The 27943-nt window shown below is 42.1% G+C and overlaps 1 protein-coding gene across 1 annotated transcript in view; it reads left to right on the top strand.

Annotated features, from left to right (window-relative positions):
- Positions 1–5642: 5642 nt before the first annotated feature.
- Positions 5643–27943, top strand: part of pde4a (phosphodiesterase 4A, cAMP-specific) — a 66156-nt gene continuing 43855 nt past the window's right edge. Inside the window, exon 1 of the mRNA XM_058049105.2 lies at positions 5643–6869. Within this exon, the coding sequence (XP_057905088.2) occupies positions 6577–6869 (293 nt within the window). The 5' untranslated portion in view covers positions 5643–6576. The remainder of the gene's footprint in view (positions 6870–27943) is intronic.

The following is a 27943-nucleotide window of genomic DNA, read 5'->3' as shown; positions in this document are numbered from 1 at the left end:
GCATTCTCGGGATCATTGAATGAGTTAATAATGATTTGGCGTGCATGAGAAAGTGGAACGGTCAAGTATATTGAACACCTCAGCAGAAACCAAACCGAATGTAACAGCGGTAAGGAGGAAACTGCTGAGTCAGCAGTCGTAGCGATGATTGGTTCGTTGTAAAAAAAAAAAAAAAAAACAGTACGGCGAGTAACTAACACTTGTTTTTTTTTTCGAATGAGGCGCTTTATTGTACCTCGGAAAGACATCCAGATGTGTAAAATCTCAGGAATGCTCACGTCAACACCCGTCCCTCGTGTGCACCAGACTAGCGTGAAGCGTTAATATTTCATCGCTCTCCTCCGGCACAGAGCAGACCCATCCATTCCCGACATTCCCAGCATTCTCTTTTACCCCCATCTCTGTCTGGCATGGTTCCACCCACCCACCCACCCACCCGTCCACCGGCCGGCTTTCACTTTAACCTGTCAAATCATCCACTTTAGGCTAATTGCGGCGTATCGGAGTCGGTACCCTTCTCTCAATAAAGCCACGCTGACACGGATGCATTATTCATAACATCCACAGAAGGTCAGCTGAACTTGCCCAGGACAGCCAATGACTCACATGATTGAGAATCCCCTTCACAGATATTATTTATAAAACATTCAGTGGACCACAAATACAGAGGCCGCTTGACATTTCAATTATTTCCCCCCGATGCGAGCGCATAAGGTCGGGAAAGCCGTGGGATGCTGATAAATCTTGGCTTGCTGAAGAAGAGGAACCTTCTTTTATGAAGCCTTTCATGACTGGCGCGGTCATGGAGTATTAGCTCTGACAAAGTAAAAGATTCGATTACCTTCCTGCCGAGCATGTCAACATTTTGAAGACAAAAGCATGTTTCCCTTCCTTCACGGTCAAGGTTGTTTCGGTTTCACTTGTTTCTCTGCCTACCTACAGGATATTCATTTCGTAGCAAAGACCGTTTCTCTTGCCTTGGCCTAGCTTGTTTTTTGTTACTATTCGCCTTTCAACTGTTCCCACCGAAGGCCACATACTGGAAAATCAAAAAAGATGCGGGGTCCGCCATGATATGCAGTTTTTTTTATATTTAAAAGAGACCACCTATTATGCTTTTTTTCCCCACTTTTCTGACCTAAAAATATAGTTAAAATGTTGTATTCCCGTGTTAAACTATGCCAAAGTTTAATTCTGAAAGACGTTTCTGATAGCTCAAAACACTCAGTTTTAAAAGGCGTGGTCAAACTCTCCCTTTGTGATGTCACAGAGAGACAGACTTCCTTATATGTAAACTCTCTGCCCTCCTTCAAGCTGTTTTACTTGCTAGCAATGCCTCGAAAAGGGAAAGCTACATTTGTTTACAATTCCTAAAGACAAAGTGGTTGGAGTATTAGCTCTGACAAAGTAAAAGATTCGATTACCTTCCTGCCGAGCATGTCAACATTTTGAAGACAAAAGCATGTTTCCCTTCCTTCACGGTCAAGGTTGTTTCGGTTTCACTTGTTTCTCTGCCTACCTACACGCACTCGGAGGATATTCATTTCGTAGCATTTCGCCTTGGCCTATCTTGTTTTTTTGTTTCTATTCGCCTTTCAACTGTTCCCACCGAAGGCCACATACTGGAAAATCAAAAGATTTGGGGTCCGCCATGATATGCAGTTTTTTTATATTTAAAAGAGACCTATTATGCTTTTTTCCCACTTTTCTGACCTATAAATGTAGTTAAAATGTTGTATTCCCGTGTTAAACTATGCCAAAGTTTAATTCTGAAAGACTTTTCTAATGGCTCAAAACGCTCAGTTTTAAAAGGCGTGGTCAAACTCTCCCTTTGTGATGTCACAGAGAGACAGACTTCCTTATATGTAAACTCTCTGCCTTCCTTCAAGCTGTTTACTTGCTAGCAATGCCTCAAAAGGGAAAGCTACATTTGTTTACAATTCCTAAAGACAAAGTGGGTGGAGTTCCTGATTCCCTACAAGTAAAAGAAATGCATTTTAATCTGTTAACAGCCTTTCACACTGTACTGTTTTGTGAACATGAGCCAGTATGCAGCTAGCCCACAAACTTGATGCCTTTCCAACGTTACTTGGTCGCGTGGAAGAGTCACAAGAGCAAGCAGTAAGTAACAGTTTATCAGTGTCCTATTTTTGTGTTTATTTTGTGTAAGTCATTAAACCAAAGCGCTTGTCTGTGTAGCATTATAGCATACAGGAAACAAGGTTGCTAATAGCCTTGTATTAGTACTGGTAGTCCCGCAAAACATATTACACCTTACCGATGCTGTAGAAAACCCAACGCTAAAATGCTAAAGCTACTTACCATTGAACCTCTTTTTATGAGAAATTTATCCAGTCTCTATTTCCAGATCGGATTCGGGTTCGAACACATATGTTTGTATGTTAAAAGCCGACATTTGAAAAAGATAAATTGCCGTTTATTATCAACTCAACAGCTAGCAGCACCAACCGGAATTCTTTCTTTGCACTCAGGAGTGTGACCAACCACAGCAGAGTGGGTGTGTCTGGAGGCGGGCTGTGAGTTGAATACATTACATCTGTTTTCATGGGAACCATGAAATATAGCTGAATAGGTACAGATTCTGGAAGAACTAGAATGCTTTCTGTCGTGGTTATTGTGTGGAGCTGCTCTATAGGAGTCCACAACTCAATAAAATGGTAGAAAAATTAGCATAATAGTTCCCCTTTGATGTTATGTCTTTATTCTTGTAGTATTTTTTACTTGATTAGCAAAATATACAAAAATTTTACCCAACCTAAATTTCATAAAATTGCAACTTTTGTTAGTTTCTAATATTATTTATAGTCTTTACTATTTCAAATTTTTAATAAAATCTTAATATTAATTTTATTTAACTTTTAATCTGCAGTAAATTTCCTTTTATGTATATATTTGATTTGATAATTATTTCTGATTAATTTTCACAATAAATTATTAGTTTCATTATTATTATTTCTTTAAAAATATTCAATATTTAAATAAAATTAAATATTGTATATAAAATTTGGATCATAAACTTAAAATAAACTGAAAAAGTGTATGAACTCTTCACAGGTGGAAACATATAGTCTCATATATATGCGCCATAATTTGTCTTTCCTCCACTAATGAAACCGTTTTTCTTTTCCTTCCCATTGCCATCAAAAGAGAAAGTGCGGCAGCAGCGCCGTATTGATGCTGCTGCTGGCAATTGGACATGAGCACAAAATAAAAATAATGATTTAATTTCAACTGAGAGATGGAATGAAGGGGAGGTACAATCCCTCAGAGTGTCAATGGTTAAGTAACTCCATTAATTAGACTGTGGAAGCTGGAATGGACGTCATTACACACGATGGAACACGCCATTGCTGCTTTTTCCTTGAATTTTAGGGGTAAACATATTTGTTTATGCTTATATATTTTTTATTTTTTTAAAGAATTTAATCTCATTTGATTTCTTTCAGGTCACGTTCTTTCATTCCCTTCTGATTTCATTTCTCCAAAGCAGCGGAAGCACGATAGGAGGACTTGGACCGTGTGTTTAACTCCCTGAACGCATCGCCGTATGTCCTGGTGGTACACTTCAAGGTAGGTGGCCTCTGCGCCTCTTGGGGGCGCTGCCTAATTAGCTTAACGGGTCCTTGGGGAACTGAGATTTGCACCACCTTCTGCTTACTTAAAGTAAATCACATTTACAGCCGGGGTGTTTATTTCCAACAAAAAAGATAATATAATGATCTGGAGTGCATGAGAAAGTGGATAGGGAATCGTCATTATGTGCAAGTATATTGGTTACTTGCTTTTGTAGCAGATGCACCCGGTAATGGGTTAATTAAATAGCGATATTAGCTGCCGCATTTATGGTTCAACAAAGTACTGGCGCCCGCTCAGGGGTACCCCTCCCTACATGTCGAACACGCACTGTGGGGTCCCATGATCTTAAGGGGGGGAAGGTACATCGCTGCTGTGAGGCATAGCGCACCAAGTCAGCCCGAGGCAGGGAAAAAAAAAAAAACGAGAAATCAGACACCGAGCTTGTCGCGGCAATGATTGACAGCACTCAGCCGAAGAACAGATATAATGATAATAACATATACACAATGATACACCTGTCACTTCCTGTTGGTGTAATGGTACAGTTGCCGCTTGAATGGAACGCTGCCAGTCACAAGTCTGTTATTTCATCCACGATTCTTACTGTTCCACTTCCAAACAACACCTTTGCCCCACAAAAATGAGGATTATCTTCGTCAACAGAAGCAAGACTTATTGATTTCGGTCAAAGGGCGAATCGATACAGTACGTATTTCTGATCACTGATCCACCGTCACAATATTATAGTCAGCCTCGATAAAGCGTGTAAACGAAATGGGGATGCGTGCGTCGACTTCTTAACTATCATTCAAGCGTAAAAAGAAGCTAACTGCTAAATAAACATAGGCTTGAGCCTATCCCAGCTGTCTTCGGGTGAGAGGCAGGGGTACACCCTGGACTTGTCGCCAGCCAATCACAGGGCACATATAGACAAACAACCATTCACACTCACATTCATACCTATGCACATATGAAACCTACACAGCATTGACTTCCTGTTCAATGCAAAATCAGATTAAAAACAAAAGCATGGCAAATTAGCGTAGCTAATATCATTCATTCATTCATTTTCAACCGCTTTTCCTCACGAGGGTCGCGAGGGGTGCTGGAGCCTATCCCAGGCGGGGTACACCCTGGACTGGTGGCCAGCCAATCACAGGGCACATATAGACAAACAACCATTCACACTCACATTCATACCTATGGACAATTTGGAGTCGCTAATTAACCTAGCATGTTTTTGGAATGTGGGAGGAAAACCGGAGTACCCGGAGGGTGGAATTGAACTCGGGTCTCCTAGCTGTGAGGTCCACTCGACCACCGTGCAGCCCCTAAATAAAACAATGATATAAAATACAACCTTACAAATGCGTTCACAGAAAATGTAGTTGAATACATGACAAAAGAAATGCTTCTTTTTAATACAGTTAGAAAGCAAGAAATGCTGCAAACCTCTTATAGACAGTTGGAACTTTATAGAGTGAAAGATGACATATTAGAGGGAATATTGCATTATTATGATATAGCCAGCCTGCATGGTGGTCGAGTGGTTAGCGCGCAGACGTCACAGCTAGGAGATCTGAGTTCAATTCCACTCTCTGCCATCTTTGTGTGGAGTTTGCATGTTCTCCCCGTGCATGCGTGGGTTTTCTCCGGGCACTCCGGTTTCCTCCCACATTCCAAAAACATGCTAGGTTAATTAGCGACTCCAAATTGTCCATAGGTATGAATGTGAGTGTGAATGGTTGTTTGTCTATATGTGCCCTGTGATTGTCTGGCCACCAGTCCAGAAGCTGTCCGAAGACAGCTGGGATAGGCTCCAGCACCCTTCGCAACCCTCACGAGGAAAAGCGGTAGAAAATAAATGAATGAGTCTCTTCACCTAAAGACAACCAACACCGCGTTCCGTCACTTGAGCCATATTGTACTGAGCAACCAGGACACACTACAGTTTAATTTCCTGTTATATGGCTATCATCCCATTTCTCCAATTAATCACGCCGAGTAACCGTTCAACACATAAAGCAAATCAGCCAGATGGGGGGCGGGGGGGGTGATGACAGTTGTCTACAGCCGCAACAGCCTCGCTTTTGTGACACACCCATTTGTGCAACATTACCATTTGTTTTCTGTCAAGGGGAATGCACTGAGAGGGATTAAAAACTACAAAAAAATAAGACATAAATCGACAATGGATGAGCTGACAAATCATGGAGGAGAACAACCAAGCAGCCAACCAGTATGAAGGCCAGCACACACACACACACACACACACACACACACAGAGAGAGAGAGAGAGAGAGAGAGAGAGGAGGATAAGGAGCAAGCCAGCTCCAGCAGTGAGCAGTGAGGATGAGGAGGACATAATGGAGGAGCCACACTGAAAAAGAAAGAAAGAAGAAGACGAAGAACCTCCTTTTTTGTGTGTGTGAGGATGCTCCCAACCTGCAAGGAGAGGGAATCTGGATGGTCAAGAAGACATCTACCGGGAATGCTGCGCTTGTCCGGACACGTCCAATCCTGATGGACTGAGGAGGGACGCCCGTTAAAAAGTGCATTCATCTCCGTGTCTTCATGGAGGGACCCGAGGAGACTTATTCGCGGCGCCAGGACGCACGACCATCCGGGGGTTGCAGCAGTCACGGCGCCTGTTTGCAATAAGTGAAAGGAAAAACAAAAAAAAGAAGCAATAAATCCATTTATCCTCCTTAAAGCGACACAATGAAAGAAGACGAGGCGTTAAAGTTCAGGAGAAGCGGCGCCTTCTGGTCTCAATTCTGGACTGCTGAGAACCCAGAACTGCTAGATTAAAAAAATATATATATTTTTTAGTTGCTACATTATAAGCACTGTGATTATGTTACTTTTTGGGCGTGAAACGTCGTGTTTTATGTTTGACACAAAAGCCATATTAGTCCTGCGTTAACTTAAAAAAAAAAAAGCTGATTAATTGTTCTTTATTTTTTTTTTTGCACTATAATGGAAGCGCCACCATGCTCCAAGAAAAGCCTGTCCCTCTCCCTGCCGGTCCCCCGCGAAGGACAAGCCACCCTCAAGCCTCCGCAGCACCTCTGGAGGCAACCCCGGACCCCTATCAAGATCAAGCACCGGGGCTACTCCGACACCGACCGGCACCACCACCGGCACATGGAGCGCTCGGACGCCGTGGACACGAGCGACCGGCCCGGGTTGAAGAAGTCGCGGATGTCCTGGCCGTCCTCCTTCCACGGGACCACGCACACGTCCATCGGGAACTGTGTCGGCAATAGACGGTGAGTGAATGGGGCTTGGGGAGAAGGGGTGTGCCCGCAAACGCGTGAAGTGGGAGATAGAGGAAGGGGTGGGAGATAGAGGAAGGGGTGGGTGGGGGGGACTATTGTATGTTTTAAGGCGTGCGTAAAGAACGCAACATTTTGCGCATGGAGGCGGTGTCTTTATTCTATAGTTGGGGTGGGGTGGGGTGGGGGTGGGGGGTAGATGCATCATTATGGTTAGACAGTGTCACGAGTTGCAGTCAAAACAATATTTTACACATTGTGATAACTAAGTGCTGCAATGACACCAAACGTCCACTAGGGTGCAAGACGCCAACAGTCTAACTTGGAGTGTATTGTTTTGCATCAGATTGCATAATATCATATTTGAGTCAATTGTATCGTATTATAAATGAAATGAAATTTCGAAAAACACCCTTAGTTGTTGGATTGAATTGTATCATAATTGGCGGGAATCGGCTCTTAATCAAAGTGAATCGTATCACACCGTGAATCGTATTGTATTGTAATATAAGCGAGTGGTATTGTATCATATAGCATTGTATGTTGGAGTGAATTGTATTGTATGACATCGTACTTGGAGTGAATCGTACTGTATCAGAATCATAAGTGAATCATATTGTATCACTCAATTTCCCATTCAATTCAGTTTGCATCTAATAGGAGTGAGTCGTATTGTATCGTATCGTACTTGCAGTGAATTGGATTGCATTGTACCAGTAATAGGAGTGAATCATATTTTTTATTGTATCGTGTAATGGGAGGGCTGCACAGTAGATGAGTGGTTAGAGCGCAGGCCTCACAGCTAGGAGACCAGAGTTCAATTCCAAATTGTCCATAGGTATGAATTTGAGTGTGAATGGTTGTTTGTCTATATGTGCCCTGGGATTGGCTAGCGACCAGTCCAGGGTGTACCCCACCTCTCGCTTGAAGACAGCTGGGATAGGCTCCAGCACCCCCACGTGACCCTTGTGAGGATAAGCGGTAGAAAATGAATGAATGTAATGGGAGTGATTGCATTGTATTTTCATTAGAATTGTCAACGTGACAGGAAACGACAATTCTGGTTAAATTAGCGTGTATTTTAACCAAAATACGACAAATATGGACACCGTCTCTGCATATTTTCATGCATTACTAGCAAAAGTACACCAAAAATTGATCTGACCTGTACTTGCTGTTGTCCGGTTTGGTGAAAGACTCAAGGATGTGGCTCAATTTGTGTTCATCCTAGCTAGCGGCCATGTTTTTTGGAGTTCAGTGTCCCCCTGTGGAAAAAAAAAAACATGTCCGACATCCACACTAAGCTGTTTCTTATGTCAACAAACTAGCTACGTTGACTTAGCTAGTTTTTGATATCCACGCAGAACATGTTGTATAAATGCCGATATGTTATGTAATTGCATGCAACCGCTGCATCACAGTGAACTTCGGCTGGTATTCCATCCCATATCCCTCGGAGCTCCGAAATGTCCGACTGTCTGGAATGCAGCCTGACTTGAATTACTTTGCTTTGGCCTCCGACCCCCCTCCCACCAATCTGCCTTCGGGTGCGGTAAACGTATGTGACAAAGTTACGAGGTACATCCGGAGCCCGACTGTCACACAGAAGGTTTGGGCCGGACGTCAAACGTGTCACACGGCGCGCTGCTCCCGCATGGGATGTGACAGGCCCCAAAAAAAAAAAAGTTCTGCATTTGAGAGAGAGAGAGAGAGGGAGGGTAAAAAAAAGAGCACCCATTGGAGCCGAACGGCGCTGCAGAAACTACAGTATATGATCGTCAAACACACGCAAATCAAATTACACCATGCGTGTTAATCAAGTCCATTAGATTAAAGGCACTTCATCAAGTGTGAGTCATACGGAACAATGCGGTTTTTTGATACGATTACTTCGTGCCCCGCACAAGACCGCCTCCATTTATCGTCTTAACGAGATCCTTGAATGCAAGTGACAGCTGCTTGTTTTTGGACTGGCAAACAACACAAACAGATGCAAAGCTATAAAAATGCTCAAAATGGGGTGGTACCCTCAAAGGTTCCGCTTTTATACTCTTGAATATTAACTATTACTTTAGATATAGTATTATACCTATTACTATTGATATGTAATAATAATGGAGAAATGTCATGTGCATGCCCAAGCAACAGGTGGCGCTATAAGCTCCTTACTGCACTTTATAAATGGAGTGAATTATATTGTATTGTAATTGGGAGTGGCTTGGGTATCTGGTCATGTCCGACCTGTACGAGGCCTCGGGGAAGACCTTGGGACAGGTTGGCGACACTATGGCTGTGTTCGAAACCGCATACTTACCTACGACTCATACTAACTCTTTGAGTATGCAGTATACAATAAGTTTCCGGATGCGTACTGCGTACTGCTTCCAGCCCGAAATGTTGAGTATGTATCGTCAGCTTAGTACTCACACTCAAATTACCCAGGATGCAACAGGACACGGGATGTCACCACGAAAAAAACCCCAAAACACTGAGTAGCAGGATGGACCAAACGGCGGTGTCAAGCAGGATATATTGCGAGTTAGTTTGCCTCTTGTTTTCAAAGTAAAAGCAGTGATTTATCACTATGGTTTTTTGTGTGAGAAAAGTAAGGGGGTGTTTTATTTTGTGAAAATAACCGGAAGTGCATTACTCACTCGCTGGAGCCTATCCCAGCTGTCTTCGGGTGAGAGGCGTGGTACACCCTGGACTGGTGGCCAGCCAATCACAGGGCACATATAGACAAACAACCATTCACACTCACATTCATACCTATGGACAATTTGGAGTCGCTAATTAACCTAGCATGTTTTTGGAATGTGGGAGGAAACCGGAGTACCTGGAAAAATCCAGGCATGCACGGGGAGAACATGCAAACTCCACACAGAGATGACCGAGGGTGAAATTGAACCCTGGTCTCCTAGCTGTGAGATCTGCGCGCTAACCACTCGACCGCCGTGCTGCCCAGAAGATTCATTCATTCATTTTCTACTGCTTATCCTCACGATAAGTCGTGGGGGGTGTATTGTATATTATCGTGAATCCCGTCGAGTGGTTAGTGCGCTGACCTCACACCTAGGAGACCCGAGTTCAATCCCACAATCGTCCATCTTTGTGTGGAGTTTGCATGTTCTCCCCGTGCATGCGTGGGTTTTCTCCGGGTACTCCGGTTTCCTCCCACATTCCAAAAACATGCTCGGTTAATTAGCGACTCCAAATTGTCCATAGGTATGAATGTGAGTGTGAATGGTTGTTTGTCTATATGTGCCCTATGATTGGCTGGCCACCAGTCCAGAAGCTGTCTAAAGACAACTGGGATAGACTCAGCACCCCCCGCGGCCCTTGTGAGGATAAGCGGTTAAAATGAATGAATAAATTATCGTATTTACTTTGAGTAAATGGTATCATTATTCGAAGGAACCGTATCGCATTGCATAGTTGACACACATCGCCGACACGAACGCAAATTTGAGACCCGTTTTCAGGCTCTAAAACCCACGAAAAGCAATGTAAGCAGCTCCTTATTTACTGCCATAAAAATAGCCGGTCTCCGTTTATGTACCGCCTGGGTGCTCCCTCCCCTTGCCTGAAGAGTGATTATTAGCCCCATAACAGCTCCCTAAGATGGGGGGGGGGCCGGGGGCGTCCCTATAGGGTGCTGCTTCCTCCCCTACTTGTCCTTGTTTGTTGTTGTCATTTCCTTCCTAATGCTACGGCCATTGCTGCTGGCAGGCCCCTCGGGACAAGAGTGGGATCTAGTAGAAAAAGGCAGCGTGATGTCGAAGTCCCCTGGACACGTTCGGAGGCGGTCCAAACCAACGATGACTGCCTGTCCTTCTCCTTCTGTGGGCGGCAAAACCGTGAGAGGGCAGAGAAAGAGAGAGAGAGTCATAATTTGATTCCTACAAGCGCACTAAAGCGGTTCTGTTTGTGTGTTTGTGTGGGTGTTTGTGCAACACAAGCGCTGTAGGAATGGAGGATGGGAGATGCTGTTAGGACCGTGTGTGTGTGTGTGTGTGTGTGTGTTTATATGAGTGGGCTGCTCACAGGTTATCGTCTGACCCGCAGCTCGTATGGACCACAGCGGGGCCTTGTTTTATCGTTCTCTTTTCCATATCGGTGGGAGGCCGGAGGGATTTCCGTCGCATTTGCGCGCTATTCATTCTTTTTTTTTTTTTTTTTTTCCCCCCCTCTTCATATCAGAATGAGAGTCTCACTCTGCCTCTTCGCTTACGTCCAGATAACGCTCAGAGCCACATGCCTCATCGCCACGCTTTTAGTGGGAGCTTTGTGCATCCCGTTAGCTCCAGGCTAGCTGGATGGCGCGCAGCCTATGGAGAGTGGATCCGTGCACGTCTGCTCCGATGGCAATTCAGCCTACAGGGAACACGGTGTCATGTTTGAGATATGGTGGCAGACAGGCGAGGAGGGGGGGGGGGGGGGGGGTCGATATGACAATTCCATCACTGATTCCAGAAACAGATTCCTTTAGGCGCCAACGCGTCTGTGAAGAGGCGTTTTTATATGAAAAAAAAGGGCTGCTTAGGTAGAATAAATGGCAGGAAAACTACAGTACTTTTAGTGATTTATTTTACGGCTTTCGGGCAAAAAAAACATGGTCTACAATTTTTTTTTGTGCACTCTGGCTACATCAAACTATGGAATGGATTGAGTAAGACCCTCAAACAATGCACAACGATGAGCCAATTCAAGAAACAATACAAGCAGTTGATTAAATACAAGGATGAAGAGTTTTATTTTATTTTATTTTATTTTATTTTATTTTATTTTATTTTATTTTATTTTATTTTATTTTATTTTATTTTATTTTATTTTATTTTATTTAAAAACTAAAACCTTAAACTATATTATGAAAGCAGGAAGTGAACAAATGTAACAGTTACTGATTGTAAAAGTACCAGATGGAGGGGTAGGATTTAATAAGCTTTGCTTCTTCCTACTCCTTTTGGACATGTGGAACTGTGAACTTATTATGGGATGCATTCAATTGTAATCTGATGCATGTTCAATTGATATAAAACCATTTCCATTACCATTGTTGCTAGGCAGAATTTATCAGGTGCAGTCATTTTGACATCAATATAAACATTATATTGTCATTTACTTAGCAGCTAGGGGCTCAAATAGCTCAAATAGAAGAGAAAGGGATCGGGAGATCTGCAAGGAATTCCGGAATTGACTTCAGAAATGAGTTGGTTTTGCAACTGGATCAGGAATAACTTCCGATTAGGTCTGTTTTTGCTCAAGAGCAAACCTGATGAAGTGAAACTAAATGCTCTTAAATTGGTTGGGTGGATATCGACCTGGGGCGGACGACCTCTTTATGACGGGAAGTGCAAAGACGGGTCAATTCCAAGTCGTTCAAGACCTCCTTCTGGAAGTTCACGGGATCAATCCGCTCCTGAAATTGCCGGCTATGAAACAAGAGAGTAGCCACTATTGATGAATACCTGGCAACGGCTGACGGGGTAAACAAGAGTGTTTATTTTTGGGGCTAATTGTCCAAAAAACGACTCCTCGCCCTTGACTCTTTTCTATGTCAAACAAAATGGCAGCCTGAGTGCCCTCTTTCTTTCACTCTAGGGTACTCGTCTTCCTCCTCTTCCCGCCTGCGGTGTCTTTTCTTCGACAGTTTTGTCAGAGTATGCTAATACGAGCGCATCAGTCATTGGGTCCCGTGGCTGAGGCACCGCGGGAACTTCCAAAAGAAGAACATGAATGACGACTGGTGAAGGAATCTTCCCGTACTTCTGTTGCCATGGTTACCTGTTTTGTGCACTTGTAGAGTAGATCTCATAAAGCCCCCCCCCTAAAAAAAGCGACAGGATCATTCGTCAATGAGCGCTGGAGGTGCTTTCGGGCGCTTCATGCATTCTTGCAGGTGAAGGTGCTACCTTCCTGGCATAACTGGTCAGCTGACTTGGACTTTGTTTTGAGTACTATAATACAAATGCATGCCAGCCAATCACAGGGCACATATAGACAAACAACCATTCACACTCACATTCATACCTATGGACAATTTGGAGTCGCTAATTAACCTAGCATGTTTTTTAAAATGTGGGAGGAAACTGGAGTACCCGGAAAAAACCCACGCATTCACAGGGAGAACATGCAAACTCCACATAGTGATAGCTGAAGGTGGAATTGAACTCGGGTCTCCTAGCTGTGAGGCTTGCTTGCGAACCACTCATCTGCCGTATTAATTTTTTAGGCAAATTAACACAATTAACAGAATAAAACAAAACAAACACAAGATCTTTCATTCCTGCAGCTGCCAGACTCTATAATATAAACTGCTCCAAAAATCCTAGCCCACAAACTGTGCAATAAACTGTGCAATAACCGTGCAATAAACCTGTGGCTACACAACTTGCACACAGCTGTAAATACGGTAAAAACAGACTTCTTGATTTGTATTACCTCGATGTTGCGAATCTGGAATTGTCCCCATTTTTTCCCCCGTGGGACAAAAACAAGCTCCAAACTAACTGCTTGTTTGTTTTAAAAACAAAATATATTTGTGGTTAAAAAGTCACATTTGGACGAGAAGCGAAACGCATAACTCTAAACGCAAACAAGCTAGCTAAGCTAGCTAAGCTAGCGAAGCTCGACGAGTTTTGATTCTCACTGCAATATGGTTATAGTAATAGTAATATTGTTATCTTCCGCACTTTGTTAGTTTTTTCCGTTGTTGGCTTTGAACGGCATTTATCGGCACATGTTCAGCCGATATTGATCGGTGGCCAATAGATGGGAGCATCCCCAATTTAGATCATAATGAGCTACAGCTAATTAGCACAAGTATAGCATTTTTTTGTTGATTTATATGCTAATGGACGCTGAGGAGCAAAAGTCTCCCTGAGAGTACATTCAGGGAAACACCCCAACAAATTCCGCTCATTTGTGCGCCGCAACCATCTGTTGAAGCTGCCGGAGCGCACCCTCGCTTTCTCTCTCTCTCTCGCTCTCTCGTGTGAGTCTCTCTAATTAGCTTCTGGCGGCTGGCGGCTGGCGGCTGCTGCGGCGCCGTACCGCGACGGAGCTCAAGCGCATCCCAGAGACCTCAGGTGCAGCTCGTCTGAGATCTATTAGCACGGACGCCAAGCAGGTTGTTTGCTTGACGGTGGGGTGCGGGGGGGGTCAAGGTCTTCTTCTTGTTGTCGTCTGCTCTCGGCTCATTGAGTGGCCTCTCGCCTCCTCCTCCTCCTCGACGACCACGCATGAACACATGGAGCTCAGCTGGTGGCCTTCATGGACGCCTTTGCATCTGTAAATCTTCTAAAAGGCATCCTCCGTTTGTCACGCAGCCATTGGAGATGTCCAATGCTGGTCCAAAGCTTAGACAAAAAGGGAGGGTGTAAATCCGAAGCAACCTAACAGTGTAGTACATCAATAGTAACTTTCCTCTCCTTTCAACAATGAAGCATACTGAATGACTATTATTATTACTGGAGTTATATAATACATTTTCTTTATCATGTAATATGTCACCAAAGATGGCGGCACGGTGGTCTAGTGGTTAGCGCGCACACCTCACAGCTAGGAGACCATGGTTCAATTCCACTCTCGGCCATCTCTGTGTGGAGTTTGCATGTTCTCACCATGCATGCTTGGGTTTTCTCCGGGTACTCCGGTTTCTCCGGACTCCAAATTGTCCATAGGTATGAATGTGAGTGTGAATGGTTGTTTGTCTATATGTGCCCTGTGATTGGCTGGCCACCAGTCCCGGGTGTACCCCGCCTCACTCCCAAAGACAGCTGGGATAGGCTCCAGCACCCTTGGGACCCTCGTGAGAATAAGCGGTAAAAAATGAATGAATATTTAAGCATTATTAGAGCCCTCTAGACATGAAACAACACCCCTATATTGACTTTTAAACTCTTATTACCCAAATTTGTAAACAAAAGGAAACCTTTTAGGAGCTGCACAGTGTACGAGTGGTTAGCACACAGGCTTCACAAATAGGAGACCCGAGTTCAATTCCACTCTGTGTGGAGTTTGCACACAGTTCTCTTATGTTCTCCCCGTACATGCGTGGGTTTTCTCCGGGTACTCTGGTTTCCTCCCACATTCCAAAAACATGCTAGGTTAATTAGCGACTCCAAATTGTCCATAGGTATGAATGTGAGTGTGAACGGTTGTTTGTCTATATGTGCCCTGTGATTGGCTGTCCCCCCCTCACTCCCGAAGACAGCTGGGATAGGCTCCAGCACCCCGGCAACCGGTAGTAGTAGAAAATGAATGAATGAATGAATGTCACCAAAGACATGGACGACGCTTTGATGCTTCATCGCATGGCTATTGTTCCGATCAAGCGGAGCCATTTTCTTGCAGAGAGCCGCCATTGTTGTCAAAAAAACGCTTGAGGTGTAATGTAGGTCAAAAATAATCACGTTGTTTGTGCTGTTGTGTCTTTTCCCAAATGTCAGAGAGGTGCGACTGGGCGACAGTCCCAGCGAAAAAGGGAACAAAGGCATGGAATATTCACAAGCGAAAGCCACCTGTTTGTGTGTCGTGTTTGCTTTGGCTAATAACACCACCAAACTGTATTACCTCTCACATCCATTATGCTCTTACTCTGTAATGCGACAGAAAAATCTATTGTGCCCGTGGCGGGACTCATGCAGCCAATAACACGACTTGACTGACTGCTTTTTTTTTTTTTTTTCGTCCAAAAGAAAAAGATTGTGTCTGTGATGGCGTCTCTCTTTGTGACCCGCACTTCATTTCAGTGTAAATGACTTGTATTGATTACATCTCTTCTCGCCGTTGGCGCTCCATTGTGCTTCTTGCTTGTTTGCCGGGATTCACCCCGCGGAAGCTTTGTTCTCCGCTCGCAGCGGCATCCCTATCATAAATCCATCAGCCGCCTCAAACTCACACGTCGGGGTTTTTTTTTTTTTTTTTTTGTCTCGGAAGTCAGTTCTCCAGAACGCCCCCTCATTGAGCCAGCATGAAAGGGAACGAAAAAGGACGAACAAAAAGCAAAGAGATGATTATTTAAAGGGAGACCTTGGCCATCTTGAGAAACTTCTTGCTTTCAGCCTCGACTCAGATTATAGAATACCATAACAACCCCTCATACACCTGGAAAAATTTCATTCTGGAGCATATTTTGTGGCGTTTTCTACTCTATCACCATAGAAACGGAAAGTCTGTTTATTTTGCCTTGAAACGTAACTGAATCTTTGTGCAGGGGCGTCAAATTCAATTTTATTATCATGATATCACTGGACTACAAAGCTGAAGTATCTATTAAAACAACAAAGGTTCATTTATTCAGTATCTTAACAACTTTGTAGGGGTTTTGTAGGATTTCAGAAGGTTTGCCACCAGCTGCTTATAATTATCTGCCTAGTACTATGATGCATGGACTGTTGCATAAGAGTTTCTCCGACATTAGATATAAGAGTCAATATATAAGCTATTATTGCTGTGAGTGTGTTCCCAAGGGGAGCTGAGTGGCGAGTGGACAGGAAGTGACGTTGAGGGTTCAGAGTTGAGTTTTAGCTTGCCGTAGCTTTTGTTTTTATGAGAGATTATTGTGTCTGTAGTGAGATATTCAAACATGCCATAAAAGTCTGATGTGATCAGGACAGTTAACATTAACGTGGAATACTACATATCAACAGAATGTCTTTGAATGCATCTTCTGAATGGAAAATATGTGGCATTGACTTAAGTGTGCATATTTATTTATATGTGCATATATAGGTTGTATTTAGCATTCTTCTCCATTGTTTAGCTAGCGGGGCTGCACAGAAGTCGAGTGGTTATCACGCAGGCTTCACAGCTAGGAGACCCGAGTTCAATTCCACACTCGGCCATCTCTGTGTGGAGTTTGCAAAATTTTCCCCGTGTTTTCTACGGGTACTCCGGTTTCCTCCCACATTCCAAAAACATGCTAGGTTAATTGGCGACTCCAAATTGTCCATAGGTATGAATGTGAGTGTGAATGGTTGTTTGACTATATGTGCCCTGTGATTGGCTGGCGATCAGTCCAGGGTGTACCCTGCCTCTCGCCCCAAGACAGCTGGGATAGGCTCCAGGATAAGTGGTAGAAAATGAATGAATGTTTTGCTAGCGTATCTTCTTCCGGCTGATGCATTCAGTACGGCTAGTTTTCCAGAGGTTCTATTTTTACATGAAAACCAAGGCAGTGCAGTGGAAAAATTGTCAGAAAAAGCATAGTCAAAGATACGGTAGTTTTGCACAAGATTTGTAAGGACGGGTAGTTAATGCTTAAAAATAGACATCGCCAACGACTGGCCTGGCATGCATATTGCAGTGTTCGTGTATTTTGTATTGTATTATATTTGTATTTTTTGGGAAACGTTGTTGTGTCTACTTTTCAAACCCTTTTTTTACGAGATTGTTGATGTAGTGTCGGGTCATGGAGGAGGGGACGGGGGGGTCGATGTGGGACATGTACTGTCGCCAAAGGGATGTCCCGGCTGAAATGTGCTTAGGGCCGCTGTCTGACTGAGGATGCGTTTGAGTGACTGAGGCTGACAAATGCACTGTCAGCTGTGTGTCAGCGCACGCACGCACGGACACACACACACACACACACATGCACACACACACGGACTCAGTCAGTGGAGCAGAAAGAACAAACGGCGTACACCTGTCGTGCAGAGTGTCCTGTCACACTAATGCGAGCCATGTCGGGGGGAGAGCGAACTCGTTCAGATAACTCAGGATGCCAGATGAAAGGGACAATGAAGGCAACACTGTAGACGCTGCACACACACACACACACACACACACACATCTTTGTTCATCTTTCATCCCAAAATGATTGGCCCCGCTTCCTCTCGCTGGAGTCTTCAGACACTCGGCACAGATGGCGTTGATAGAGGCCCGGTCCAATCAAACACAGCTTTGTCCAAGACATTAGCTCATTTGTCCACAATGGAAATCAACGCTTTTTTAAAAAAATGACTATTACGTATATCTTTTAATTTGCCACAATGACATCGTTGGTTCTACTCCCACTGCAATAAAGGATGTGAGTGATTACAATGCTTTTTGTGATTCAATTCCATCCTCGGAAAGTCAAATACTGCATGAATACTACTCACAACATTGGGTACACTGTACACCTGCCTGTAATTGAAGGCAATCCAACACAATAAGGGCTTCTAACCCCAATTTCCCAGGACGTTTAAGTTTGTTTTTGTGTTTTTAATGCCAAACTGAACACACATAATAAAGAATTACATGTCCAATGTGTGTTTAAGATTCACATTATTCAGGAAACGAGCAGTCATTCGTTCATTTTCTACCACTTATCCTCTGCAGCCCCTAAAAGGTTTTATTTCCTTTTGTTTACAAATTTGGGTAATAAGAGTTTAAAAGTCAATATAGGGGTGTTATTTTGTTATTGTCTAGAGGGCTCTAATAATGCTTAAATATTTATTCATTTTCTTCCGCTTATTCTCACGAGGGTCGCCAGGGTGCTGGAGCCTATCCAGCTGTCTTCGGGCGAGAGGTGGGGTACACCCTGGACTGGTGGCCAGCCAATCACAGGGCACATATAGACAAACAACCATTCACACTCACATTCATACCTATGGACAATTTGGAGTTGCTAATTAACCTAGCATTTTTTTGAAATGTGGGAGGAAACCGGAGTACCCGGAGAAAACCCACGCATGCACGGGGAGAAAATGCAAACTCCACACAGAGATGACCGAGGGTGGAATTGAACTCAGGTCTCCTAGCTGTGAGGCCTGCATCCTAACCACTCGATCGCCGTGCAGCCCTCTTCTAAACTTAAGCTAAAAAAAAACGTACCACTTCCACACGGGATCAGAGGAGAACCCGTGCAGCCCCGCTAGCAAAACAATGGAGAAGAATGCTAAATACAACCTATATATGCACATATAAATAAATATGCACACTTAAGTCAATGCCACATATTTTCCATTCAGAAGATGCATTCAAAGACATTCTGTTGATATGTAGTATTCCACGTTAATGTTAACTTCCCTGATCAGATCAGACTTTTATGGCATGTTTGAATATCTCATTACAGACACAATAATCTCTCATAAAAACAAAAGCTATTGTTGCTGCCTTAATTGAACTCGGGTCTCCTAGCTGTGAGGCCTGCGTGCTCACCACTCGACCACCGTGCAGCCTAGAAAAGAGTACACAATGCACCTCAAATAAACAGTGTTGTTGAATGTGAGTGTGAATGGTTTGTTTGTCTATATGTGCCCTGTGATTGGCTGGCCACCAGTCCAGGGTTTACCCCGCCTCTTGCCCGAAGTCTGCTGGGATAGGCTCCATCATACCTGTGACCCTAGTGAGTATAAGCGGCATAGAAAATGGATGGATGGATCTCATACCCTTTTCACATACACATTGCCTCCATTGAGCCCAAACGGAGCACAACTGCATAAATAAATTAATAAAATATTGACATTTTCTGTGTAAAAAAAATGCCACCATATTACATATTTGCACTTAATTTCACTTATTTGTCTCAGATGAGCACAGACTGAGCCAGAAGACAATAACCACAGGAATAAAAGTGTATTAAATGTGTAAACTGCCTATTAAAAAAGGAGCCACGCACACACTGACCGGACCCCACAATTCCATTTTCACTTCCTGGAGGTGTCCCAGTGCTTTTATTCCACAGCAGACGGAACACATCAGAAGACATTGCGGGATGTCTTGATGCGCAAATGAGCATGTGGAAATGTGTAGGAGGGGAAATGACGCTGGTTATAGGAGGTGCTGGGGCTGAGTCCCGCAGCTTCATTTCCAAGGAGGTCAGGCTTCCTTGCGCCGTAGCATATGGAAGCTATTGGAGCGTGAAGTGTACATCAACCTTCCCCCCTCCCCCCCCAAAAAAACATGCCCTCCCGCTCTGTTGACTTTGAGACCCCGCTGTTGAGCAGACGTAGTGAAATGTAGATTTTTGTCATTCAATTATCATAAAAAGAATATAAGAGCTGGAATGGATGCTTTCCTTGCGAGTGTAATGTTGGTTTTGCTGCTGAAAGTCACTATAAAGATGCATTCTAATGCAAAAAATGTAGCATATAGTATGTACACACAAATATAATAATGCTGACTTCAGATATTTTGCTGACCTTATTTACCTACATAAAGGGCAACATGTAAGTTATTGTTTGTGTCCCTAACATTGTGTCCAGTGAGAGTGCAGGATATGCTGCATGTTATTACAAATCTCAATCAATGCCTATCATTTTTGTAATCATTAAAAGGCAGGATTTTGGACTATGAGCTTGAAAATCATACTTGCATGTTTTCCAGTTGTTGTGGCCAGTGAGAGTGCAGGATATGCTGCATGTTATCACAAATATCAATCAATGCCTATCATTTTTTAATCATTAAAAGGCAGGATTTTGGACTATGAGCTTGAAACTCATACTTGCAGGTGTCCCTGTTGTTGTGGCTAGTGAGAGTGCAGGATATGCTGCATGTTATTACAAATATCAATGGCTTGCCGGTGTTTGTGAGAGTGCAGGATATGCTGCACGTTATCACAAATGTCAATCAATGCCTGGAGTTTTTAAAAATATCTTTAAAAGGCAGAATTTTGAACAGTGTGCTTGAAATGTATGCTTTTGTTTTGTCCAGTGAGAGTGCAGGATATGCTGCATGTTATTACAAATATCAATCAATACCTATCATTTTTTTAATCATTAAAAGGCAGAATTTTGAACTATGAGCTTGAAAATCATACTTGCATGTTTTCCAGTTGTTGTGTCCAGTGAGAGTGCATGATATGCTGCATGTTATTACAAATATCAATCAATACCTATCATTTTTTTAATCATTAAAAGGCAGAATTTTGAACTATGAGCTTGAAAATCATACTTGCATGTTTTCCAGTTGTTGTGTCCAGTGAGAGTGCAGGATATGCTGCATGATATTACAAATATCAATCAATACCTATCATTTTTTTTAATCATTAAAAGGCAGAATTTTGAACTATGAGCTTGAAAATCATACTTGCATGTTTTCCAGTTGTTGTGTCCAGTGAGAGTGCAGGATATGCTGCATGATATTACAAATACCAATCAATGCCCATCATTTTTTAATCATTAAAAGGCAGGATTTTGGACTATGAGCTTGAAAATCATACTTGCATGTTTTCCAGTTGTTGTGGCCAGTGAGAGTGCAGGATATGCTGCATGATATTACAAATACCAATCAATGCCCATCATTTTTTAATCATTAAAAGGCAGGATTTTGGACTATGAGCTTGAAAATCATACTTGCATGTTTTCCAGTTGTTGTGGCCAGTGAGAGTGCAGGATATGCTGCATGTTATTACAAATATCAATCTTTTTTTCTTTCTCTCTATGAAGGTAGGGTGTTGGAGAGTGTGTGTGTAGTGTGTGGCCAATGAGAGTGCAGGAAATGCTGCATATGATTGTAAGCGTCTATCAGTACCTATATAGTTTTTTTTTTTTATATATCTTTGTAAAAGCAGGATTCTTAATAGTGCGCTTGCCGGTGTTTGTAAGAGTGAGAGTGCAGGATATGCTGCATGTTATCACAAATGTCAATCAATGCCTGGAGTTTTTTTTTTTTTAATCTTTAAAAGGTAGGATTTTGTACAGTATACTTGAAATGTATGCTTTTGTTGTGTCCAGTGAGAGTGCAGGATATGCTGCATGATATTACAAATGTCATTAAATATTTTTTCCCCACTTAGGAACACAGAGTTTTAGATAGTGTACTTGAAAGTGACGCTTGTAGATGTCTGATGTTGTGGCCAATGAAAGTGCAGGATATGCTGCATGTGATTACAAGCGTCAGTTGATGGCCATCATTTGGAAGTCTGCATGCAGTGCTTGCAGCCGTCCCTAATGTTGTGCCCAGTGAGCATGCATGATATGCTGCATGTGCTTATAAATATCAGTCAGTGCCTGTAGTTTGTATATCTTTATAAAGGTGGAGTTTCATATAGTTAAAAGGTGTCCGTATTGTTGTGGCATTTGAGAGTGTAGGAAATGCCGCTTGTGTAATTTTCGCTAAGGTGCATGCAGGCATGTCACATTGCGGACGCCAGCAAGGGACTAAGCAAAGGCTTGCAGCTTCCTGTCAAAGAGAGTAAATGGAAAAAAACTAGCAGAGAACTAGAAGAGTTCTTCAAAGCAGCTCTCAAGGAAGCCGGGATCGATGTGTGCAGTGCAACCTGTCTTCAGCACAAGCCGGCGCTCACTTGTAGGTCACGCTTGCGTTCACACATCAATGCTCGACATTCACGCTGTCGGAGGGCAGACGGAGGGAAAATCACCCGCCCGGGGGGGGTCATTCTTCTTAGCACTCGGCAGGATTCTTTCTGTTCAGACTTTTCCAAAAATGTCTTATATTGTCATAAGTACAACAAATAAACACCTGATCAGATAAGATGTGATAAAGATAGCAAAATGTGAAGAATCCAATTTTAATTTATTGTAACATTGTGATCCCTGCCTTTTTGTTGGTTTCATGACAGAAAAAAGAATTTTTATTTCTGCAGGTAATTGCAACATTTTGCAGCAGGAAGATACTTTAGCAATACAGTACTTATACTGCATATTGTGTTTTAATGGCTAAAACTAAGCTTAAAGCGGGACCTATTATGCTATTCTGACCTCTATATGTTGTTACAATGTTGTATTCTGGTGTTAAGCGTTTGGAAGCGAGCCCTGAAAGCAGTTTTAAATGTTTGTTTTTTAAACTACTGACGTTCTACTGATGTTGCTGCTGTTGCTACTGATGGTGCTAGGCAATACTAATTTTGTTTAGCTTAGGCAAGCATCAGGCAGAAGTGGTTGGAGTAGCTTTGGCAAGCATCAGGCAGAAGTGGTTGGAGTAGCTTAGGCAAGCATCAGGCAGAAGTGGTTGGAGTTTGTGATTCCCAGCCAGCAAGAGAAAAATATGCTTTTTCACTGTTTTATGAACACAGGCAAATACGAAACTGGACTAAATTGGCTAAATTGTTATTGAAGTCTGATGTCTTTCCAACGTATAAATTCTGTATACAGTGAGCGGTGGGAGTGTGACCAATCACAGCGCAGCGGGGGGTGGAGTAAATTACACAGACTGTTGAGGCAGAAGGCAGGAAATCAAACACTACTGGAAGAGAGGTGCAGAGCCTTGAAGATCTAAAAAGCTTTTTGTGCGGGTTATTGTGTGTAGCTGCTCTATAGAAATCCAGAACTCAATACAAAGGCTGGAAAATGAGTTTGATTGGTCTCCTTTAAAATGTGTTAGTAGTAGTTAGGTAGTATTTTTTTTTTATTTATGCATTTATTATTATTATTATTATTCAGCAATAAACAATAGAACACCCTTGGAAAAAAAATATCCATCTATCCTAATAAAAACAATCCAGTCGGATGTATCAGACAGGAAGTTGCACATAAACAAACAAGCCCACGCCGATGAACACAGAAGCTCCTTGGTAGAGGTAATTAACTCCCCCAGTCTGAGTTCTCGCTCTGTGTCTCAGTGTGTGCTCATGCAGCGTCGTGTGCATGAGTGTGTATCCAGGGGATGATTGTGTGATTACTTGTGGGAAATGAGGGTTTTTTGTTGTTGTTGTTGTGTTATTGTAAGAGTCCTCTCCAAATCTGTGCAGCATCTTTCTATCTCTTTCATTTTTGGAAAGGTTACGCCGCATGAAGACGCGCTTTAAAACATGAAATATCCCTGAAATGCTGCTGTTTATGCTTTCTAATTGCGCCCGAGGGAGAGACATGGCGGTCGTTTAAAGCGGGTGGCGACCTCAGAGCTCGTTTATTTTTGCATTTGGCAGGTGTGTCCAAGGGGAAGCTGACACCTGGTGTGGAGGTGTGGAGATTAGGGAGAAGCGGCCAGGGATTGAATGCAAAGACTGCAGCTCGCTTGTCGTTTTTTTTGGTCACATCTAATTTGACACACAACGGGCCTGCGTGTGATTGGTGGCGTCATTTGCCACTCTTTGCCACTCGGATTGTTGCATAAGCAATGCATGTAGTGTACATATATAGGGGAAGGCCAGCCTTTCTCTCCGAGGCTGCTATAAATAGGGCCAGAGGAGCCTTGGGGGCGCTCGGTGTAATGAGATTAACACAACCAGCCTCACTTCTCACTCTTTTATTGAGCTTAATTTCACTTTCCAGCTGCTCTTTGGCAATATGGCCGCACCAGTGTGGTTATTGTGAAAATACACACACTCCAACTGATGCACTTCATTCGCGTGTTTTACGTTTTGGTCATTTTTAAGGATGCAAAGAGTGAGCAAAAAATATATAAAAAGCTAATATGTTTAGAAATACAAATGAACTTTCTTCTCTTCTTTTTGTTGTTTGTTTTGTTCAAACGAGGAAGCAGCCGCCTGCGAGTGCTTTGAGATAGACGAAGGCACTGCTGTTCGTTGAGAACTAAGCGATATGTGCACAATCGTCCCTTGCTTCTTTGTGGTTTTCGAAATTCATGGCTTCAGGGCCCACTTGAAAATCTAAAAAAATGTCCGCGGCCTACCTTTGTCCTTTAAACAGTACATACACGAAATGCTGTGTTCTCTGAGCATTTTATTTTATTTTATTTTATTTTATTTTATTTTATTTTATTTTATTTTATTTTATTTTATTTTATTTTATTTTATTTTTTTATTTTATTTTATTTTATTTTATTTTATTTTATTTTATTTTATTTTATTTTATTTTATTTTATTTTATTTTATTTTATTTTATTGTTTTTCTATTTTATAATTAATAATAATAATAATAGTTCTCAATAGGTTATTACTTAGGCCTGTAAATATATTTTTTTAATCATGCAATACATATTTTACAATAAAAATAATAAAAAAATAATATTTATATATAAAAAATTATAATAAAAAATAATATTTGCAAAAATGAATAGTATTTTTAATGACCTCTCATGGCCCACCTGCAGTACCACCACGGCCCACCACGGGGCTGCAGTCCGCACTGACTACCTCATTCATTCATTTTCTACCGCTTTTCCTCACAAGGGTCGCGGGGGCAGGGGGTGGGTGCTGGAGCCTATCCCAGCTGTTTTCGGACGAGAGGCGGGGTACACCCTGGACTGGTCGCCAGCCAATCACAGGGCACATATAGACAAACAACCATTCACACTCACATTCATACCTATGGACAATTTGGAGTCGCCAATTAACCTAGCATGTTTTTGGAATGTGGGAGGAAACCACAGTTATTAGATGAACTAATTAATCAAATTAAACAACTATTTTGATATTCGATTCAACATTTTTTTCATCTCATTTCTGATAGGTTGGCGACCAAACGGCTAACTGTGTTTGGTTCATGTTGATTCAATCAGTCTAGGGATTAATTACTTGATTAAAACAACAAGCTTCAGATTAATCCACTAAGAAAATGAATAAATCATCACTGTTTTGTGGTTGACTGCACCCTAATTATTAATCAAAAATATGCAGAGGAAGCAAATTAGACGTATTATTTGCCTAAATATAGCATATTAAAGCATTAAAATTCTTGAATGAACCCAGCTCCCTGCTGGGTTGAAACATACTGTTGGTTATTTTTGTATTCTGTTTTATTTACCAGCTCAGATTCCACAAAAAGCTTCAAAAATATACTTTTAAAGAGGGTTGTTCGTTAATGCTGGTGTGTACTGTAAATGATATAACTGACTACGTATAATGTAACACATCCATCCATCCGCTCTTCCATATCCTCCACCCTAGCAAGAATCCACGCCACATTTAATTCAATCTAATCATCCCAAATGCCGGCTAATAATCAGCCTTTTGCATTAAATTCGTCATAGGCCGCAGAAAGATGGCGAGCGGCGCTATTACTACCTCATAATTAGGCGTGCTCAAATAAACCCAAGCCGCAGCCCGACGAGGACGCGTTCAAGGTTGATTTGACGGCGGAAATGGTCCGCTTATTAGCGCCACGCCCCGTGAATGTCGTTGTGTGTTTTGCAGCGGGGGGAAGACGCCTTCTTGTGTGTTTGTTTGCCCGCGTTGCCGTCCTTCATCTAAATATTTTTTTTGGGGGCGGAGCTGAATTTTTTTTCAACAATCTATTCACATTATTTATGTTTTTATCAGAGATTTTAATGCTTTTTATTGGCTCGCCGATGAGACTTTTCCCTTGTTTGTTAACACCAACTGTATAACTATGTAATTAGCAACATTAGCTGTTAGCATTTACCTGCTTGTGCTCCCCCCACAATTTAGTCTAACATTGTCTGGTTTGTCATTGAAAAAAAATATATATATATATATATATGAACAAATGGAAAAAATACCAGTTCACATTATAACATTATACCACATGCTAGCAACATTAACTGTTAGCATTTAGCTTACCTGCTCGATAGTCGTTCACCTTTCATCTCCCAAATAATGCAGGATCCACTTTTATCCCCACCATTTCGTCACCAGTGTTGTCTGTTTTAAAATTGAGGTGAAAAAAAACAAACACATGAATAAAGTGTATCACGAGTTGGCGACATTAGCTGTTAGCATTTAGCTTAACTTGCATGATAGGCGCTCTTCATTTCCCTCACAATTTTTTTCTACTAAAATATAGTCGCTAATGTGAAGAAAAACAAACCTGCTCATATTATTAGATTATGTCACATGTTAGCAACATTAGCTGTTAGCATTTACCTGCTTGTGCTCCCCCCACAATTTAGTCTAACATTGTCTGGTTTGTCATTGAAAAAAAAAAAAATATATATATATATATGAACAAATGGAAAAAATACCAGTTCACATTATAACATTATACCACATGCTAGCAACATTAACTGTTAGCATTTAGCTTACCTGCTCGATAGTCGTTCACCTTTCATCTCCCAAATAATGCAGGATCCACTTTTATCCCCACCATTTCGTCACCAGTGTTGTCTGTTTTAAAATTGAGGTGAAAAAAAACAAACACATGAATAAAGTGTATCACGAGTTGGCGACATTAGCTGTTAGCATTTAGCTTAACTTGCATGATAGGCGCTCTTCATTTCCCTCACAATTTTTTTCTACTAAAATATAGTCGCTAATGTGAAGAAAAACAAACCTGCTCATATTATTAGATTATGTCACATGTTAGCAACATTAGCTGTTAGCATTTAGCATACCTGCTTGATAGTCGCTCGTAATTTATCTTGCTAATTGTCTATTATGAGGCAAAGTAGAAAAAAAACGCTATTAGCATTTAGCTTAGCATCTTTGTGTTATTAGCCCTAAATATGCTACAGTGAAAAGAACAACATTGTGTTCACAAATTAATAACTGTTTTTTGGGTGCTAATGTGAGAAAATAAACAGTTTATGCTCCTAAGCTAATTTTAATGCATGTCTAATGTGTGCTAGCTAAGCACTCAATGATGATGTTGAAGGTAATACCTGTTAGCATTGTGGATCTCAGTCACTATTAGATGTGTTTTGGTGATTAGGTTTGTTTTAGCCACAAAAATACACTAATGTTGTTTTATTTCCAAGTACTAGGTTGAAATAGAGGCCATAAAGCAAAAAGAAGCTCCTCTGTGTGGAGGTGTCAAGGGGCTTTGGCATTATATATAGTCATTTGCAACATTAACATGATAAAATCCAGATTAAAGCACCGTCAAATGATCTTGTTTTTATGTTCTGCGTGCCGTGAATTAATAGTGGCGTGTAATTACTATCCCCCTTTCTGCAAAATCAAACGCTTCCCCTTTATCCCTGGAGATGAAATGTAACAATTAGCATAACTGTACTCCCATTATTAGCGTACTGTTCCCGTGTGGGGAAAATCCCATTAGTAAGACAACTAGCTAACAACGTGAAGATAATGGCCGTTCTAGGTCGTTAGACAGCAAAAAAAAAAAGGCGGGATCGCTCGGGTGTATTGTCCTCAAAACGCCGTTGTCGCCCTTCGGCCGGGCCGGCCGGCAAAATGAGCCACGTTTGACTCAGTCTGCCTGACGTATTCGCTCTTGTGTCACTCAACGCTCGGCTGCTCCAATAGTCTTTTCCTTTTTTTTTTTTTTTTTTTTTTTAAAGCACTAGAATGCTTCCCCACC

Source organism: Doryrhamphus excisus, linkage group LG16 (assembly GCF_037039965.1).
Source record: "Doryrhamphus excisus strain RoL-2023G ecotype Guam linkage group LG16, RoL_Dexc_Guam_v1.1, whole genome shotgun sequence".
In the NCBI taxonomy this organism is placed as follows: Eukaryota; Metazoa; Chordata; class Actinopteri; order Syngnathiformes; family Syngnathidae; genus Doryrhamphus; species Doryrhamphus excisus.
Note: the sequence above shows the minus strand (reverse complement) of the source record. Positions and strands in the feature narration are given on the sequence as shown.